This window comes from Lutzomyia longipalpis, chromosome 2 (assembly GCF_024334085.1).
Source record: "Lutzomyia longipalpis isolate SR_M1_2022 chromosome 2, ASM2433408v1".
Taxonomy (NCBI): Eukaryota; Metazoa; Arthropoda; class Insecta; order Diptera; family Psychodidae; genus Lutzomyia; species Lutzomyia longipalpis.
In genome coordinates this window covers 36,069,393-36,089,851 of record NC_074708.1, presented here as the reverse complement: position 1 = coordinate 36,089,851, position 20,459 = coordinate 36,069,393, and the positions used below count along the sequence as shown (strand labels likewise).

General features: G+C 36.4%; 4 protein-coding genes and 2 long non-coding RNA genes across 7 annotated transcripts; 4 read left to right on the top strand and 2 right to left on the bottom strand.

Annotated features, from left to right (window-relative positions):
• Nucleotides 1-1,698: 1,698 nt before the first annotated feature.
• LOC129790488 (septin-interacting protein 1) lies at nucleotides 1,699-4,691 on the top strand. Its single transcript, XM_055827987.1, has 3 exons — nucleotides 1,699-1,913; nucleotides 1,974-3,695; nucleotides 4,052-4,691. Exons 1-3 carry the CDS (start codon nucleotides 1,808-1,810, stop codon nucleotides 4,633-4,635), a joined length of 2,412 nt encoding a protein of 803 aa, XP_055683962.1. The 5' UTR covers nucleotides 1,699-1,807; the 3' UTR covers nucleotides 4,636-4,691.
• A 1,603-nt stretch (nucleotides 4,692-6,294) lies between these two features.
• Nucleotides 6,295-9,611, top strand: LOC129790494 (shematrin-like protein 1). The gene is made up of 2 exons (XM_055827992.1): nucleotides 6,295-6,823; nucleotides 8,461-9,611. The coding sequence occupies exons 1-2, from the start codon at nucleotides 6,451-6,453 to the stop codon at nucleotides 9,486-9,488; spliced, it is 1,401 nt and encodes a 466-aa protein (XP_055683967.1). The 5' UTR covers nucleotides 6,295-6,450; the 3' UTR covers nucleotides 9,489-9,611.
• A 205-nt stretch (nucleotides 9,612-9,816) lies between these two features.
• On the top strand, nucleotides 9,817-11,401 carry LOC129790499 (uncharacterized). 2 transcript variants are annotated; one of them, XM_055827998.1, is made up of 3 exons: nucleotides 9,817-10,064; nucleotides 10,122-10,523; nucleotides 10,609-11,401. In XM_055827998.1, exons 1-3 carry the CDS (start codon nucleotides 9,926-9,928, stop codon nucleotides 11,172-11,174), a joined length of 1,107 nt encoding a protein of 368 aa, XP_055683973.1. In that variant the 5' UTR covers nucleotides 9,817-9,925; the 3' UTR covers nucleotides 11,175-11,401. The 2 variants fall into 2 exon arrangements, with proteins under 2 accessions (XP_055683973.1, XP_055683974.1); XM_055827999.1 differs by having other exon boundaries at nucleotides 10,122-11,401.
• An 872-nt stretch (nucleotides 11,402-12,273) lies between these two features.
• Nucleotides 12,274-13,288, top strand: LOC129790511 (uncharacterized). Its single transcript, XM_055828018.1, has 2 exons — nucleotides 12,274-12,583; nucleotides 12,960-13,288. The coding sequence occupies exons 1-2, from the start codon at nucleotides 12,353-12,355 to the stop codon at nucleotides 13,038-13,040; spliced, it is 312 nt and encodes a 103-aa protein (XP_055683993.1). The 5' UTR covers nucleotides 12,274-12,352; the 3' UTR covers nucleotides 13,041-13,288.
• Nucleotides 13,289-16,665: 3,377 nt separating this feature from the next.
• LOC129790512 (uncharacterized) lies at nucleotides 16,666-17,677 on the bottom strand. Its single transcript, XR_008750571.1, has 2 exons — nucleotides 17,149-17,677; nucleotides 16,666-17,061 (listed from the first exon to the last, which is right to left on the bottom strand). It is a non-coding gene; the product is annotated as an uncharacterized LOC129790512 (long non-coding RNA).
• Nucleotides 17,678-17,706: 29 nt separating this feature from the next.
• On the bottom strand, nucleotides 17,707-18,381 carry LOC129790513 (uncharacterized). Its single transcript, XR_008750572.1, has 2 exons — nucleotides 17,953-18,381; nucleotides 17,707-17,882 (listed from the first exon to the last, which is right to left on the bottom strand). It is a non-coding gene; the product is annotated as an uncharacterized LOC129790513 (long non-coding RNA).
• Between the last annotated feature and the right edge of the window lie 2,078 nt (nucleotides 18,382-20,459).

Here is a 20,459-nt window from a genome sequence, read left to right as displayed (position 1 = left end):
AATTAAAATTATATTGTATTTGAAATAAAATGAAATATGAGAAAAGAAATGCGCTACTGGGTCAATTTCTGTCCGCGTATGTGAATAGTTAACTTTTGAAAGCTCCCGTAAACTTTCAAAACGGTCAGGAGAGAGGAGCTTTTGAAAAAAAAAAACGCATAAATATGGGGAATGATTTAAATTAAGGAAGCCTCAGCGAAATAATGGAAAAGAACTTGCCCCTTTTCTTTATTCGGAGGTCAGCTAGATGTTCCCTGAAGCGAATTTTCAGGATTTTCTCATTCTGTTCTCGTCGCAACTTTCACGATGGCGTCATTTTGAAGGAGCAAGAAAGCGTTGAAAACTTTCTCGTTGTTACCCTCATGGAAGCGTAATCCCCATTTCCGGGAGTTGCAGTGATGATGCTAGAGTCTGCCCTGCCTAAACACCACCGATTGAAACTTCCTGATCACCTTTTTGGGGCGCTACAATCACGCACAACGCATAAACACAATCATTTTTCACTAAATTGCTCTAACCGAAAAACATATCAACTGAAAATGCTCAATTTTTCCACTTTTTTCATGCTCTCCGCAACTGAATTTTCCTAAAATCACAACACTATGCACTTATTTGGGAAATGTCTCACTTATTTTGATGGGAAATTCAATGAAAATAGAGAAAAATCAATGGTTTTTCACTCCACTCCGTCTGTCGATTTTCTTCTTCTTGCGCGCGGTTTTTTTTTCGGTTCGACCTCCAGCTGTTTTTTCCTGATCTTATCCGTATTTCTTTTTGAATTCACAAACTCTTCGGATTTTCCCTAAAATCACAACTCTGTGCATTTTCCTGAGAAATGCATCACTTATTTTGAATGAAAATACAGTGGAAATAAGGAAAATTTCGAGTTTTTCACTCCACTCCTGCGTCTATCGGTTTTCTCGCGCGCGGTTTTTTTTTCGTACTGTCAGCGGTTTTTGCGAAAATGCAGCTAATTTCATGGTAAAGGTGGTAGAGAATTACAATTTTTCTTTTTTATTCCTCTTGCTTCCCTTCACGGAGAAAATTCAGGAGTTTTCATGAAATATTGTGGGGAAAATTAAGGAAAATCAAGTCTTACAGTCTATTTCTTCTTGAGAAAATATGCAAAAACTATCGATGTTTTACAAATCGATAGTCACAGCAATTAGAAACATATCGGCGCGGCGCGGGTGGGAAGAGACTATCGAGGGACCGCGATAGTTTTCCCAATACTATCGATGGCTATCGATGTATGTATAAATAAAATGGAAAATTCAATCGACAAATTACTTTTCAAAATAAAATTGTGGAAATGCTGGAAAATCAAGGAAAACGAGAAAATTCAGAGGATATTAGAAGAAATTCTAGGATAGGAACGCTTTTGCTTTAAAATTTTTTTTTATTTGAAAAGAAACGCAAAAATATCCCGAAAAAGCCGGAAAATCTGGAAAAGATCAACTTCTTTAAAGAATTCTGTGCTTTTTAATCCTACAAATTCTTTATTTTTTTAAATCATTTTAAAAAAGGTTTTCTTTTAACGAACATTCTCACAATTTCCTTCTAAAAAACGTCCTGCTAGCTAGACAATTTTGATGATTTCTGGATCTCTTTATCTTCCTGCTTCAAGGGTTCTAATAAGAATCCCTTTAAGAATTTTGTCAAGAAGAGTGTGGAATTTCTTACGACATTTTCTAAACAGAACATAACCTCAAATTTATTCGTCTTCAAAACATTCGTAACAAACAAATCGTTTCTCAGTGATTTTATAAGATTTTCTAAAGATTCTGTGCAGTTTCCAGCATCTACAATGTCTGACAATGAGTACGAGAAGTTCGAGGTGACGGACTACGACCTGGACAATGAATTTAATCCCAATCGTCGAAGGAAGTTGACGAAAAATCAGCAAATCTATGGTGAGTCGTCAAATGTTTCCCCAAAATTCTTTTATTCATCATTTTTCCGGGATTTTCCAGGCATGTGGGCTGATGACAGTGATAATGAGGGAGCTCCAGAATTTTCTCGCAAAGGGAGGCAGAAGGATTATTCCGCTCCGGTTAATTTTGTTGCTGGAGGTGTTCAACAATCTGGGAAGAAGGAAAAGAAGGAAGCACAGTCGGAGGAATCTGAAGAGGAGGATGCACGTCCGAGCTTTGGGGCGAGTACTGCTTATACGTCAAGTGAATCCGACGGAGAGGCACCATCGTTGCAGACCACGGCGGGATTCCGGAGAGCAGCTGGGCCACAGCAAGGCTTGTCCGGGAATGTTGGGAAATGGGAACAGCACACAAAAGGAATTGGGGCAAAGCTTCTGCTGCAGATGGGCTACAAACCTGGCATGGGACTGGGAAAGAGTCTTCAGGGAATCTCCACACCTGTCCAGGCACACGTACGCAAGGGCAGAGGCGCTATTGGGGCGTATGGACCGGAAAAGGCCGCCTCACTGGCGGATCAGAAGCAAGTGAAGAAGGTTGATGAGGATGAGAAGGAAGAGAAGGAATTTCGGGAGAAACTTAGTCAGTGGCGGAAGGATGATACGGCGAAGGCAAAGAAAACTCGATATGTTTACAAGAGTGCCCAGGATGTGATTGAGAAGGGCAAAAAGGGACCCCTGATTGACCGGCTGTCCAGCAATTTGGGCAATGTGACGGTGATTGATATGACAGGGCCGGAGAAGAGAGTCTTGAGTGGGTATCACGCCCTGGGGCAGACAAAGGCAGCCGATGAAGCACTCTATGACCCAAAAGCTCCCAAGAAAGCCACAAATTTCGCTCTTCCGGAATTGATGCACAATCTTAACCTAATTGTGGATCTCTGTGAGCAGGACATCATCCGGATTGATAGGAGTCAGCGTGGGGCTAATGACAAGGAAGCTACACTGTTGCACGATCAGGAGAATCTCCGGAAGATTGCAGAACTGGAGGAGAAGCATATTTCAACGCTGGAGCAAGTTGAGATGCTTGTGGGCAAGCTTGTTGCTCCAGATGGGGAATTGTCCCTGGATGAAGCAGAACGTTGCTTCCTGACGCTGCAGATGGACTTTCCGGGAGAGTACCGGGAGTTTGGGTTGTGTGATCTCGCTACGGGGGTCATTGCTCCCCTTGTGGCGAATCACTTGAAGCTCTGGCGTCCACTGGAGGAGCCCACACGGCACACTGATCTTATCAGGCGGTGGAAGGGCATCCTGGAGGTTCATTCCGGGGAGACGAGGAGTGTTTTCAGCCCCTATTCCTCCCTGGTGTGGTCTGGAGTTGTGCCGTCTATTAGGCAGGCAGCTGGGCAGTGGGATTCACGTCATCACCAGCCAATGGTTGCCCTCCTGGACGCCTGGGCGCCACTTTTCCCCGCCTGGGTACTTGACAGTGTTCTCGAGCAGATTGTTCTGCCGCGTCTTCAGGCAGGAGTGGAGGCATGGGATCCCCTCACAGACACACTCCCCATCCATGTGTGGATTCATCCCTGGTCCAGTCTACTCGGAGCTAAAATGGAGGAGAGTATCTATGCGACAATACGAGAGAAATTGGCTAAAGCCTTGATCTCCTGGGTGCCACAGGATCGTTCAGCACGTGCTATGCTCCTACCGTGGAAGGGAGTCTTCCCCGATGGGGATCTTCAGGCATTCCTCCTCAAGAGTATCGTCCCAAAGCTCCAGAGCGTTCTCACGGATTACATAGTCAACCCTCTTCAGCAGGATTTAGGTAAGTTTATTTTTTATTAATTTTCTTTACATTTTTCTGCTCCTTGGAACCACCAGCTGTCATCTTTTTGGCTCCCTTGGGAATCCTCGTACTGACTGAATATTTAATTGTAAACTCCCGAATGATTTGTCCACCATTTCCATCTTCATCGATTACTGTGAATTTCTTCTTCCGGATTGTACTGCGAATTTTGTGGGTGGCTGTTTCCCTCTTCCGGCGCTCCACGATGCTCCTCTTTATCTTCATTCTGGGAATTTTGAAGAGTTTTCTGGGAAATTTTCTCAAAGAAAAATGTTCAAAACAAATTTCCACAGCCTACTAGATTTCTTTTTCATTTTTTTTTTTTGACATTTCAGAGCCATGGAATCAGGTGTGGGAATGGCATGAGCTACTGAGTTCAGTGGCCATGGCGCAAATCCTGGATAAGTATTTCTTCCCCAAATGGATGCAGACACTGGTAATTTGGCTCAATCAATCCCCAAACTTGGATCAAGTGTCACGATGGTATACTGGATGGAAGAATATGCTTTCGGAGGAGGTGCTGCAGCAGACGGTGATCAAGGAGCACTTCCGGCGTGCTCTGGAGATTATGCATCGTGCCACAGCAACACCAATTCCCATGATGGGCATTGAGACAGCCATACCGACGATTGATCTCACAGGTCCCCCAGTTTGTCCGCCACCCCCATCGCTGTTGGATTTGCAACTGCAGCCACCGGTGGCGATGGAATTCAAGGAGTTGGTGCTGCAGAAGTGCGCCGAACGGGGGATTATCTTTGCCCCAATGCCCGGGAGGAGGGAAATGGGGAAGCAGGTGTATCGCATTGGGAAGATGTTTTGCTACATCGATAGATCTGTGATCATGATGAGTGATGGGAATCTCAGCACCTGGGCACCGATGTCACTCAATGCAATCCTGGAGAAGGCTCTTCATGGCTAAATTCCTCCCTACCAGCAGCCGGATATGATTCAAAGTAAAATTTGTGAATAAGAGAAGAGATTTTTTTTATTTGTCCTGAACTATCACTCTTAAAAAAACTTTTGTTAATTTAACGGAAAACAAAGGGTGTTTATCTGGCGAATAGTTAGGTTTTTTCAAGTGAATCATCCGATCCGAATATTTCCGAAGTTTTTACTATTTGATTTCACATGAATCTTTTGATAAAAACCGAACAGCTAAACATTTCAGTTTGAATTTAGTTTTTTTATCTCTCTAATAAAAACTCCCCCAGCTCACTGAAAATGATGCAGAGCGCATCGAAAGCGCAATAACAGGGTTCCTTCGACGTCATTTAATCACCCCCCTAGAGAAGGAGACTAGTTGGTTTTGATAGTAAAAAAAAAGATCTGTGGTCACAATGGTCATGATTGACCAAAGACCTACAGGGTAGGGGGGTTTAAAAAAAGCGCATTGAAAGCTTTGAGGCTTATGTTGCGATTTTCTTGCTAAAAATCTCTTTTTCTAGCGCTTACTGGATGGAGACTTTTTCTTCTTTTTGACATCAAAACTTTTACGCCAGACTCACTTAGTTTTTTTTTGGTTCAATTTACTACTTTTTAGCATTAATTTGCTATTTTACGGGTTGAATTTAGTCCTTTTTAGGCATTATTTGAGGCTCTTTTAGGCTCTTGACGATTCTAACCTAAAAAAATTATCAAAAATTCCATTTAAGAATTATTTGTGTGTTTTAAATTAGACAAAAGATTTCTTAGGGAGTACTGAGGAGTCAATTAAAGCTCATTAGAGCAAAAGAATTTGCTTATTTTGTGAAAAATTATCACGCAATGCGCGTAAGAGTTTCGGTTACCTTCTGTAGGTTTGACTGCTTTGAATATTTGACTAAATAACTTTAGTCTTTTGACTATTTTATTCAGCTTAAAAATCCTTTCATTGAATCACTTGATTCTCTTTGTCAATTTAGCTTAAAACATCCGCTAAAATGACTGAAATATTCAGCTAAAGTCCATTTTCCCTGATTGTTTCTGTTATTTTAGCCAATTTTCTTTTAAGAGTGTTTGAACTTTTATCAAATTTCAACGATGAAAATCAGCCGAATTTTTATGCAAAAAATCAAAATTTTTAATAGAAAAAAAAGGAAATGATTTCTTTCAAGAATTTTCATATGAAAAATATATTTGAAAAGATTCTTTGATAACATTCTTAAGGTATGCGGGGAGAGCTTATTTGTGAGTAAAACATCGCGCAATAAATTCACTTGCTAAAGTGATAAATTGCTCACAATCGTATTACATACAATTTGTGTTGAGAAATATAGTTGGTGTCTTATTGTACATAGTTAGGATTTATGGTGTTTTGAACTCACAGAGAAAAGCAAGAGTTTTGACTCTTCTGCTGCTGCATGAGAAAGGGAATTTATTTCTATAAAAAAAAGGAAAATATCTCCCTCATTGTGCCAAAGTTTGGAGTTTGATGAAGCTTTTGAGCTTTTTTCCTGTGAATTTATCCCTAAAAAAAGCTTCCAAAAGTTTCTCCAAAGAGAGTGGAGAGAAATCTGAGTTTTAGCCATTTGTGATGGGAAGAGATTGCCCCATTCACGACGAGAGCCCTGAACATGCCAATCACAATGAATGACCGGATGTCTCTCCCAGCTTATTGAGCTTAACAAAATAATTCACTTGAGGCGATGATCTTGGGAGAAAAATACGTCGTGCGCAGTCTTTTGTGCTGCGCGATCGTGAACGGACATAGAGCAAAAAACGTACAAGAGGACGGTTTTAAAGAGGATAAAGTGCAATGAGGATTGACCTGAAGGTCCTACTGATGACGAGTGTCTTGCTGGCGGCACTTCAGGGTGCCACAGCTAAGCGCTCCAGCATTGGTAGGCGGACAAAATCATCGTCAAGTGGGCGATCCCATTCGGGGAGGAATAGCCAGCAGCAGCAGCATCATCACGTCGCCCCTGCACCGGCACCAAAGCCAGCAGCAGCACCACCTAAGCCCATTGAAGCACCGAAAAAGGCAACAAATGTCGCAGCAGCAGCACCAGCAGCCACAAATCAACAGCCCATTGGATGGAATGTGGGACGACAGAATCCGAGTGCCCCAGTGGGACCACCTCCACCCTATCCAGGAGCCGGGAGCAGTGGAGGTCACTACTATCCAGGAAGTGAGTGTTTTGTGGAAATATTAGCCTTTTCTTAAGTGAATTTGTGCTTTAAAATTGAAAGGAAAAAAATGCAGCTTTGTGGAGCTTTAAGTTCAATTTTTTAAACGAAATCAAAATGAGAATTATGAGCTTTGAAGCTTTAAAAACTTGAAGCTCTAACCATATCAAGGGGTGTTTATCTGTCGAATATTTCGATTTATTTTACCGAATCATCCAAATCTTGCTGAATAATCCGAATATCAACGAACAATCTGAATTTTCTTAACGAATAGTTCGAATTTTGAGAATAATTCGAATTTCAACGAATATTCTGAATTTTTCCTGATGATCTGAATCTTAACGAAGAATAATCCGAATCTTGACGAATAATCCATCAACAAATAATCTGAATTTTAACGAATAATTCGAATTTCCTTGACGAATAATCTGAATCTTTTCGAATAATCAGAATCTTGACGAAGAATCAGAAATTTCTTGACGAATGATATACATCGAGGATATTCAGATTATTTTTAAAATTTTAACTATTTATCAATAAAATTCTAATTATTCGTCAAAATTTTGATTATTCGCCAAGATTCGGATTATTCTTCGAGAAGATTCAGAGTATTTGCTAAGATTCAGATTTTAATTTGAATCTTGACGAATAATCTGAATCTGAATTTTGACAAATGATCCAAAACTCAACGAATACACTAAATTTTACCAAATTATCCGAATCTAATTGCGACGAATAACCCTAATCCAAATTATTTGAATCTTGACGAATAATAAAATTCTCTTCGAATAATCTGACTCTTCACGAATAATCCTAATCTCGACGAATAATCAGAATTTTGAATGATCCGAATCTCGTCGAATAATCCGTAGATTTTCACTCAGATAAACACCCCTTGATCTATATTCTTCTGAAAAACTAAAAGACGTTATGAACAAATTTAAAGCTTTCAAGTTTAAGGAAACGGAAACTACATAAAAGATGCCCAAGAAATCAATAAATAATTGACTATTCGTTGTGAAAGGAAGGCACTGTATTAAAAAAAAGAAAAGAAATCAAAGAGCAAAAGTAACTGATAAAAATCAATAAAAGTATAAAGTATTTAGCTTCATTGGCCTCCTTCTGACTAACCACAATACAGAGAAGCTTTCAGGCCATTAACCCACCTCTGCGTAAAGTCTAAAATACTAAAATACAATGCCGATAAAAATCATAAAATGATTTATTTTTCTTATCACAAATTCCTATTAAATTCTTTTTGGATATTTTATATACAAAATTGACCTATTTCTTGATTGATTTTTCAAGCTTAAAAGGAAATTAATAAATCAAAATCTTCTAAACTACGAAAAGCTGAGGAAATTCAATGCAATTTTCTGCAAAGAGCTTTCACATATAATCCATTAGGTTACATTGTTGAAATTAATTGTTTAATTTTACGTTTCCTCTTTGAAATTAAAAGAATCCACGTGTTTGAGGGGATTCTGCTTAATTGTTTCCATCACGAAATGAAAGATTTTCACGCCAGAGCTTTTCTTTTTTTTTTAAAGTGCTTTTAATGATGAATAAGCATTTTGCACACAAAAAAATGAAAAATCATCATTTTCATTTCAACAAATTATTTTATTTTTATGCTCAGTGGGAGCAGCACCACCTGCTTATTCCCCAAAGAATGCCCATCCACCACCCTATTCATCCCTAAATCATGGCCAGGGGCACTATTCTCAGAGCTACTCTCCGTATCAGCAGCATGCTGCACCACAGATGAATCATGCTGCAGATTCGTCCAAATTCTACGGACTTGGCCCAACGAACTTTGGTGGGCAGACGCATGGGTACAATCCACACATGTCGTCCGGGTATGGAGGCTATGCTGGTCATGGTGGGTATGCTGGGCATGGGGGATCGCCCTATGCAATGGGGGGTCCTGCCTACTATCCAGGAGCAGGAATGGGAGGATTTGGGGGAATGGCAGCAGCTCCAATGATGGGTGGTGGTGGACTATATGGTGGCTACCAGAAGCCCAAATCATCCCTCTTCAGTCTCTCAAACATTCTAACCGGTGTTGCGCTGTACGGCACCGTAAGGAGCCTCAGTGGGGGTGGCTGGGGAGGGGGTGGATACGGCAGTGGCTATGGCTATGGGGGTCCACGTGAAGTTCACATCTACGACCATCGAGATCGCGGGAAAGACGATGATAAGGCTGAATCAACGGCCATTCAACAAGCTATTGGGGTACCAGTTGCAAATGTCTCGTATGTGGCCCCGACTGTTCCTGTTACACCCACTCCCTTGGCTCCCTATCCCGCAACAGGATCACCTGATGCTGCATCACCTAACGCGGGAACACCTGATGCAGGACAAGCAGCCACTGCAGAGATTCCTCAAGAGAATTTCGAAGACTACCCTCCACAACCTAAAATCTACTTTGGCTACGGATTTGCCTACGGCTATGGGGAATATGGAGTGAATGATGACTCCTCCTCATCAAGTTCTTCATCATCGACGAGTTCATCAGAAGAGGAAGTGACAAAAGAGCAGATTAAGGAACAAACAACAACCGAGAAGCTCTCAACGGGAACATCAGAAGAAAATAAACCAGAAAATTCAACTGAACCATCAGCTGACCTCCTGACCACCTCCCAGGAATTAGGGGAAGAATCATGAGGAGGGGATGATTTATAAAATTTTTTGTACCTCTGACAAATTTTCATGTATTTTCTACATTTTATGACTTGTAAAACACCTGAATTGTAAATTAAATTGAAATAAAATTTTAATAGAAATTTATATATAATTTTTTTTATTAAAATTGAGTGGAAAAGCTTTACAAAAAGTTCCATGATCTGGACAATTTTCTTCTTCTACTTCTTTTATTTTTTTGTGCTGGACGTTATTCCCCACAAACACACTGTTTCGACAATCCGACCAATTTCTTTCCAAGTTCTGCCCTTTTCACGATCTTTAAATGTCATACTTCGGCCGTCTTCGGATCGGAATCAGCTGATAGCTTGCTTGTTGCAAACAACAATTAAAATCTTGTAAAGGTTTGCAAATCTTTAAACGCGTGTTTTATATATTTTTCACAAAAAAAAAACGTTAAAATGAAGCGAAAAGAATTTGAGATTGAGAAGCAAAATGAAGAGCTAAGTGCAAATGAAAGTGCTGTTGCTGCATTATCTGAACATCCACATGTAAAAACAGAACCACCGGAAGAAAATAATGAGGTCAACGAGGTCAACAGTAAGTTGAATGTTTTTTATATTTTACTTTAAATCTCTAAATTCATTACCTTTTCAGATATCTTTGAAAATATTGGTTGTGATGACTATTCATGTAAAGAGGAGGAAAATGAGGAAATTATTAATCCTCTTGGGAACCTTTTGGATGATCTTCGAGCATGGAAAGCGGAATATGACGTATCTTTAGCAGCCTTTACGGCCCTTCTTGGGATATTGCGAAAAGCTGAGGATTTTAATTCCATGATAACAAATATCAATCGTGGGTGTGACCTACCCGAAGAGACCCGTCATGAAATTCTTTTTAATGACGGTGAGGAAGCTAAAGATGAGTTCGACAAATCTGACGATGAACAAATGGAAGCAATATCAGAAATGTCCTTTTCTTCGGAAAATTTTGAGGAAAATGACACAGGAAGAGCAAAAAATGTAATTACTCTGAGGATACCTGAGTACGAGTCAGGTAAAATGCATTATGGGTGTTGAAATATGATTTAGAAGTTTTCCAAATGATTCTTTTTTAATTTTTTTTTTAATATCTTTTTTAGCTAACTACATTACGAGGGAAAAGTTTGACGAGTTAATGGTTGTTCTTAAAAATCAAGAAATATCTATTAATGAACTGCATGCCAAAGTTGACCGCTCGCTTGCACTTCAACAAAGAGACAAAGATGAAAAGTCAAATGTGGAGTCTTTGGTTACCACCACTCTGCCACCGATTGACGGACTTCCACTTAAAACTTGTGAAGAGGTTGTGGCGTTTAATGAGAAACTGAAAAATGACGAATTCCAAAAATATTTTCATGCAAAAATGGTCGAACACACTGGAAAAAGTGGGAAACAGAACGGTATAGAGGTTGCGCTTTTTCTATGCAAGAAAATCTTCACTAATGACGTACTCTCTAAGTTCTCATGGACGGGCGTTAGCCGGTCTTCTCAGCCTAAAGAGACATTTATGAAATTGACGAATTTGCTAACAGCATTTGAAAATGTCGTCAGAGCAGCAGATAATTCATATTCTGAAATGGAAAACCATTCCTTTTTTAAAAATAGAATTTTAAAGCATGGAAATGCAAGAGCCAGCAAGACGAAGAGGATTGATGTGCAAGAATAATAATACTTTTCCGGGTTTTTCGTCGGTTAAAAAAATGAGGTTCTCATCCAGAAAAACTCACGTGAGTTTTTCTGGGTAAGAACCCCATTTTTAACCGACTTAAAATCCGGAAAAGTATTGTTGTTACTATACGCCAAAAAAATACTTTATGCAAGAATAATGTTAAGCTAAGCTTTATAATTCTTTGTTAGTCTTATCATAATAAAAAGTATAAAACGTTATATCAATTTATGGTTTCAATCATATTTGTTTCTCAACTAGAAAAATGATTTAAAAAATTTAAATATTCAAATATCGGTTTCTTATTCTACTTTTTATAAATTTAATCAGATAGTCTTAAGATTTCTTAGGATTGTTTTTTTAAATTCATTAAGAATATTTTAAGTTTTCTTTAAAGAAAAACTTGAGCTTTTTGTAGTATTTTCAAGTGAAACTTGACATTTCTTAAGTCAGTTTCTTCAATTTCTTTAATCGAACTAAATGCATATTTTTCGATGATTTTTCCTAGTCAACTTTGGGTATAGAGATTCCTAAAAATTACTGAAAAATATTTATTTAGCCCGATTCAACCTGACTTGAGAAATCTTAACTTTCGTTTAAGAAATTCTTTAAAAAAATCTTAAGAAATCTTTAGACTGTATTTATTGCATTGTTCGTTATATTTCAAACTTATTTCTTAAAAAATATTCAATTAATTTTATATTTCAAAATCTAAAAACTTAAATATGGATCAATTGAGCATTATGCAGTTGTTTTGAAAAAAAAAAATATTCCAAAATTAACTCGCTGCTGGAAGATTATTTCGCAATCTTGTCGCATCACGAGGATCATGAGAGTCATCGTCATTCCTCTATAGGGAAAAATGTGTGTTTAATTTAAAATGAAAGAGAATCATGAATCAGGTGAAAGATACGCGCTCAAGTGTGACGCTTCTTTTGATCAAAGTGGCGGGAAAAAAGGTAAAACCTACCTGTGATAGACTCAGCTGCTGATAGCTTCGGTTCGTGATATAGAAATTTCGCTGTCTTATCACATTTGCAGGGATTTTTAAAGATTTTCAAGCATGTTTATAAATACAAACGCCCATTGGACACATTAATCCAGTCTGTGGGAAGTTTTCACATTGATCTTATTGCGCGAATTTTGTCCACAAAGTTGGTGATTGGTGAACAAAAGAAATGAAGACCTTTTGGATTTTTGCTGCCCTTTTTGGGATCTTCGCGGTTGTTGCTGCATTGCCAGCTAATTCAGGCGAGCAAAAGGGTGATGAAGCTCCTGTGATGGAAGTTCAGGCTCCTGAGGAGGAGCCTCCAGTTGTTGAAGCTCCCGAGGAGAGTCCTGAACGTCAGAGTGGGAGTGGATCTGATTCCTGGGGATCCAAAGTTGGGACAAATAAGCCAAAGAATCAGGTAAGTCCTCTTTAATTTTTTTAGTGAGTTTTAATCCTTGCTCTTTGCTTGTAAAGCTCAAAGCTTTAATTTGAAGCTTTTCTATATTTCTTAACAAAATTATTTTCCTGGAAAGTTTCAAAAGAAATTTTTTTTGAAATAAAATGATTTTTTAGGGAAATTTTCCCTCTTGAATGGACTTTCAAAAGAAAAAATTGTAAATTCACCCTAAGTTTTAGCGCAAAAAATATACAGCTTAATGCTATCTAAATCCCCCGCAAGGATTATGTGCCGCCATGGCTTTATCATCAAAGAATGAGGATTAAATTATCGCAGCTGTAGACGAAATATCGAAAAATGCGGCGAAATAAACACTTTCTGCGTTCTCTCTCTGCAGATCAACGTAATTGAGGCCCCCTACGTGTGTCCTGATGGTCAGCTGCTGGATCACAATGGAGTCTGCAGGGATATGTGGTAGAGCTACTGCACCCATTACCTCCCCAAAAGTCATCCATTTGTGATCTTTTACGAACCTTTTTGAGCTGAAGGATGATGTGAAAAGGAGATGTTTCAACAGGAACGTTTTGTTTCCTTTAAAATATTATTAATTAATCTTTGTACCTTAAACAACTTGAGAATCAATTGATATTTAATCCAAATGTAAGCATTTTAGTTTATAGATAACGTAGAGAGCTTTTTTCTAGTGAATAAAATGTATTTCTGTTGCGTCATGAGTTATTCATTTGATTGAATTATTCTGGGAATGACCAAAGAAAGCTTTCTGTTATGAATTTAAAGAAAAAAAAAGCTTCTTTCTTTCGCAATTATTCAGCATAAATTCTGTCTTTACTCTAAGGATTTAAAGAGCAATTTAGGGCTAGAGCTTTTCACCTCTCAGTGGGTTTTTTAATGAATCTGATGAATAAATATCCATTAAAGAAGAGAAAGCCTATTAGTTCGATTCAAAGATTTATATTTTTATTGTAAAGCTCATAATAGAGAAACTCTTGTGCGAAAGGAAAAAACTTTCAGCTTTTCGTTTTAAAAAAAAAGTCAATCATAACGCGTCCAGTTATAAGAGTTGGTGTCCCACAACGTATAGAAGTTTGTTCGGCAATTTGATGGATAAAAATGGTCATATCTCTGGTTCTATAAGACCTATAGAAATTTCTTGACTAGTTTTGGAAAGGTATTAAAACAGGCTATAAATTGACATAAATTTCAATAATTTTCAAGGTCACCTCCAGAACACAAAATGGCGACTTTTTGTATCACAAAATTTTTTTTTGGCATTTTTCGTCTTGAAGGAATCGTTTTAGAAGTTTATGATGTTTTAGATAGTTGTAGAGTTTTGCAAAACCTTTAATTTGATACTAAGATGAGCAAAATCGGTCAAGCGGTTCAAGAGATATAGCTCTTAGAACTTTTCAAATTCAAGAATTTTTCAAATGGCTATATCTTCTAAACGGCGACATAGATTTTCTTCATTTTCGGACTGGTAAAAGATATTGAGTCAGGCTACAACATATCAAAATTTAAAGGAAAACGATAACAGATGTTGGGAGATATAGCCCCTTAAAGTTAGGCAATTTTTGTTTTTGTTTTTAGCGCCTCTTGCGGATGTTTTTGAAACTTGAAATGTTCTAGACAGTTGTAGGGCTTCTCAATACCTTTCATTTGATACCAAGATGATTAAAATTGGTCAAGCCGTTCTCGAGTTATATTGAAAAAACACTTTTTGCTTTAGGCCACCATATTTGCTAAACCGCTTGACCGATTTTAAAGTATGAGTTATCGATGAAAACGTCTCACTGAGCTCTACAACATACTAAAATTTCAGATCTCTAGCTCTAAGGGAAGTGATTGACACTATTTCAAAATGGCGGACGGCGGCCATCTTGGATTTTGAAAATACAAAAAAATAAAAATTTACACCCACATTTCTATAGAGAACTTCAAACCGGAAGTCTCTATCTTTTACCGTTCTTGAGCTATAAGGCAAAGTTTGGGCGACCGGCCGGCCGGCCGGCCGGCGGGCCGGCCAGCCGGCAGGCCGGCCGGATCAAAAATTTTCCACCACCATTTTTGGAATGTGGGTTGTCTGAAACGTGCTCATACCAAGTTTGAGCCCGATCTGAGGTGGTCAGTTTTTCCGACGATTACAATACTTGGTGTTGGCCACGAAGTGGAACACCAACTAAATGCTTCAGGATAATCGACTTGGATCAACAATCAACAATCACCGATTTGCTATAGAAATACCTTCATTACTACATACAAGCTTTGAGCTATGTTAAGAGCTTTTGTATATATTACGAAAGAGTTTAATTTTTCAGGGGCTTTATATAGGAATAAATCTCTCATTTCTGATGCCAAAATATCATGAAGAATAAAGAGATTTTTATTCAGAATATCTGCATTAATTTTATCACTACTTAACACCTGTAAAAAGCTCTGAAAGCTCACCTTAAAGACTTTCTAAACTTTCATACATACTAATAAATAAGAAAAAAACATCTCAAAGCACATTGAAGTTACTTAATCAGCTTTTTTTCAAAAGCTCTCAAGACTACAAAAGATTGGTCACAACTTTCATCTCTTATGGCTTAAAAGCTCAACCAGGGGGTATCCGACTCTTGCCACTCGCGGTGCACTTCCTGCCACTTTTTCATTGCCACTCTTGCCACTCTTGCCACTCGCGGTGCTGTCTCGCGGTACATTCTAAGCATAGTCGGTTACCCCCTGAGCTCAACAATATATGTACCTCTTAAGTACTTTTAGGAGCTTTTTATTTGAAAAAAAAGAATGAAAATGATAAAAGGTAATCATCTGATCCGTCGCAATGAATTAATTAAATATTAATTTTGCATTAAGATTGATTTATTTGTTTCTAATTTTGGTCTCCCAGCAGAATCTTATCTTTAAATTTTAAATGACGATAAGTTGCTGGAACACTTTGATACAGATCATAAAAGAATTTCTTTCAAGGAGAAATGTTTTAAATCATTTTAATTAAAAAAAAGAATTAAGAACTAAATTGAATTAAACTTTATTCATAATAGAATTAAAGTTTTTTTTTTTGAAATCTCTGTGCTTGAAATTACATTAAATCCGGCGATAAAATTTGTTCTTAATCGTACTTTGTAGGTAATTGTTCAAGCTTTTATTTAGAAGTATAATTATAATGCATTATTACCTCGTACTAGCCTAAAGAAATCTGTGGTTACTAGAAAATTTTTAAATCAAAGAGTTAGCCATAAATTAGAGAATAGCATGAAAAGAAATTGAAAAGATTAAAAATAATATTAGGTATTAATAATAATTATTTTCGACATTATGAAAAAATGCTCAAAGTCCTAATTTATATATCTTTAAAATAATTTCAGACTTTTCGAACTAAAAGCTTAATAAAAAGTGAAAACTGAACAAAGTTTCAATTTCTTCTATTAAAAGAATTATTTAAAACACTTTTCTTTCAATTATTTATTTGGTAAATTTATTATTATTTATTTGGCCTCTCAATTATGGGAATGGATTGAAAGTTTAAGTAGCTCTTCAATATTAGGCTGTAATGGCTGTAATAGACGCCCATCTGCTGTTTTATATTCTGATAAGCACAAAGATATTAAGTTTCGATTAAATTTCTTCTTTAACTCCGTCGTAATTAATCGAGAACTAATTTTTTTCTTCAAAGAAATCCTCTCAAGAAGAAGACTAAAAAGAACAATAAAACTTCAAGATGTTCAATAAATTCTTATCAGTAGTCTCACGTTTGACAACTTTGATAAAGACAAGTGGATTTATCTTCAACATTTGCGCCTGTAGATATGTTAAAGAGTAACTTTTTCCTCAAAATTTAAATTTCAATCAGAAAATTCCTTCAAATTATTTCTTAATAGAGAGTTATCATTAGATTTACCTTAATTCCCTGCATTTCCCCGAAAAGCATAATTCAGCAAGTAAAGTGTGTGTAATGTAGTTCATGAGGCTAATCCTCTAATGAGTTTAGCATGATTCCATGAATTTATCTGGTGCTGTCTGTGTGCCATCAATCACATTCAAGGGGAGATTGTGTGACAGAATCGCATTTAAGAGACACGCTATTAATTTGTTAAACATCAATTTAATACAATTTCATGTGTTTACAATAGATATAAAGCAAAAAAAGTGAGATTATATAATAGACAATACTTATAAATCTTATCTAAGCTCTAACCAACTTCATTCCACCTCCAATCGCGCGCCCTAAAGATAAAAGATTCGCCAAAATTTATAAAATTTGAGCATTTTTACTAAAAAAAAATTTGTTGATGAAGAAAAAAGAACTTTTCTGCGTCGTCTACGGTGGGAAGCACGCGTTGACTCGGTGTCAGGGGGAAAAGGATCCCAGAGGATCCTTTTTTTTAGAAGATGGGCTTGCATTCCCCGCGTGAATTGAGGCGATAGCCGGGTTCGCAAACATTTGGAGACTTGATTACGTTGCTCGGTTTGGCTTTTTGCTATAAAGATATGAAGAAATTCATTTGATAACAACTCTGCGAAATTTTTAATGGAAATATTTTGTGAAGAAAAATTTATTTCTTTACCATTTTTGTCGTATTTGTTGGTTGAACTGTGAAAGAAGCAGCAGAAAAGGCAGCTGGACTGAATGCAACTGCTGCTGGTGTTGGGGTTGAACTTTCATTCTTTGAGCTTTCCATTGTAGGTATAGCGATAGCTTTTGAGGGGAAAGTTTTGGAGCACCTGAAACTTTGTATATAATCACTTCTTCTTCAGCAACTTCGCACAATCAACTGTGAGGTCGTACGACAAGATCGCTTTGTTTTATTGTGATTCCTTATCACACAAACCCTCACCTTTGAGGCAATCATTCACTGTGAGGGGAACGATAAGGAGTGCTGGCGATTCGATAAGGGACGAGACCGTCTTGTTGAAACTATGGCGTCCCGCGCCTCTTTCCGGGCTTTCAAATTTCCGGCTTATATTTGTTCAGAGAGGTTTTAGTGACGAGCCCATATTGAAATACTTTCCTTGTGAATTGTTGCGCTTTTCCCAAGAATTTTGATAAGACACTGTACGACTCAAAACAAAACAACCCACCTAATCGCACCCACAGGTGAGGCAACATGAAAACCACATTTGGGTACTATCGCAAAAATTTATTCAAGACGTCATTTATGTACAAATACAAGAAAAAAATGTTAAATATGTAATAAGAAAAATGAATTCAGAACATCGGTCGGCAATTTCCTTTTTGATCAAGACGCTGGCCAGGTGGGCAAACTGTTGGTGCTTTTATCACGTTAAACATCTTTGGGATCTACAAGATAAAAAAAATCAAAAAGTTCTTAAGAACTGCACCATTACGCACAGAATTCGCCGAAAATTACATGAACTTTCCTACAAGGTGGCTCAACAACTTCCTTTTGCACTTCCGGCATTTTCTGAGCTTTCACACCATCCGTGGAGCTTTTACTTTCGCTCTTTGCTGAACTTTTCTTATCCATATTTTGCAGGTAATTTAGAAAAAATTTCTCTGTGTTCTTGATACGGCGGTGACGGGAGTTAAACTGTGTGGTTGAACGTGAGTAAAAGTAACTCTCTGCATGGGTCTTATCGTCTCTCCGTCTGAGGGATCCTATCGGCTTTATCTTTTACCTCCCCCCAAAAATAAACTCACCGTTTGCAGGCATTTTTTTTCTTACGTGATGATTTATTGCAAACCTACGCCAGCTAACACACAGGATTTTTCCAGAATTTTATCGAAATCATCCATTTTTTGGTTCTTGAGAAATATTATTGCTAATAGGAAAATAATAATTGTCTGTCCAGGCGAAGTAATACATCAATGATTGTTGAGTCGGTTGAATCAAATATGAGTTATTTGCTGAATCATACGAATATTTCCGAAGATCTAAATATTTTGACTTTACACAAATTTCTATGCTAAAACCGAACAACTGAAAACCTTAAAAAAAATCCAAAAACGTATTTAGGACATTTTGGTTCGAATTTAGTCCTTTTTAGGCTTTAATGATTTTCTTTTAAAGTTTTGTTCCTCAATTTGTGCTATTTTAGGACTGAATAGGAAGACCAAATATTTATCGGCTTAAATTAAGTCTTTTTCTTGGGTTCAATTTACCATACTTTAGCTTGAATTTAGAACTCCTCAGCTTGAACTTACTAACTTGTCTGTTTGATTTAAGTGCTTTTATGCTTGAGCGTAACATTTTTAGGCTTAGACTTATATTTAAATTTCCTCGGCGAATTCGAATAGTTTTGTTCAGATAAACTCCCCTTGTGTCCTTTATTATGTAAAGTTCTAATGAGTTTTAAAGAATTTTTTGAAATTTTCACCAAGTCTGATGTCATCTTTGAACTTTTTATTCATTTATCTTAAATCTTAAAAATCTTTGGCTTCTATGAAATATCAAAAAAATATTTCTTTCTCCTTTTAGTCCACCTTCAAAAATCATTCTGAAACATCGCTCAATGATAAGATTTTGCAAAAAAAAAGTAAAAAGATTCCTCGATAAATTAATGCAGTAATTCACTTTATTAGAATTTATTTTTGGGTCATACAGAAATTGTGGGGGAGTAATGCAGTCCGTTCTTGCGAATTTATCTTCGTTGGCTAAAAGCATTGAAATTGAATAAAAAAAGTTCTACAGTTGGCAGAATTTTAACGCGAAGATGTTAAGATTTCTTCGCAAATTATTTTTGTACATGTTATCTAAAACTTTCTACAATTTTACAAAAAAGAAGAAAGGATTCTATGTAGAATTTATTATGGATGATATGCTCTACTTTAGCGACCTTAACTATTTTTTTTATTTTGTTTCTTCTTTTTAAATAAATTTGGAAATAACTTATTTGGATAAGTTTGAATTGTTATTTCTTGGATTTAATTATTGAACATCGACTGACGACTTTATCTAAGCTTACAGAGAAATATGTGTGGTGTTAAGTAATATTTTTTTCTTTTTTTATTTTATTAGAAATAAAAATATTGCCAATATTGCAGATATATTTGTAAAGTAATTGTTTGCAATAAAATCACATTTTTATTCTTTTTTATCTCTTTCTTTTTGTATAAAAATGCAAATCGCAGTTAAGGGAATGCAGCATTGCTTTAATTTCAGGATTAGTAAGAAAGAAAAATTACGCAGAGCTTTTCTCTCTATATAGATTTATGTATATAATATGTTCTAAAACTATTTTATAAATTGGAAAAGTTTATTTCATTAATTTATAAGCGTATTCTTGGTTCTTATTAGTCACATACACTTTTAAATATTTCTTTAAAAATACTTATAAAGAAATAATAATTATTTAATATAAAAAAATAAAAGTCAACTGCAAGACAATTTTATTAATTTTTCAAAAATAATGAGGAAAGCCTAATGTTGATGAAAAATTCAAAATAATGGAAATTTAATTTTAAATTTAATAGAAATTTTTCATTCTACAAGTTTTTCTTAGAATCCCTTACTCTATCTCACTGGAAAATATGATATTTTGAGCTTTTACCAAACTAAAACAAATCCGTCGTTTCCCTTTAAGATTTCATTTTCTTTGAATTTTAAATGGAATATTTTATTAAGAGAATGAAATTTTACAACTGTTGGGAGAACACAAATCATCTTAAAATGAAATACTTCTTATTATTCTTTAAAAACTATTTTAAATGAAAATTAGTATTGAAATCTTAAGACATAGAAAAAGAAAAATTCCTAACAATGAAGACCCTAAAGTTTCTTTTACAATGAATGTTTATCCTTAAATTTCGTATCAAACTTTTCATTCAAGAGAATTATTTGAAAAAGAAATAAATCAATGAATTTTTCCAGCCACAATTCAATCCAAAATGCAAGACAAAAAAATTAAATAGACGCAT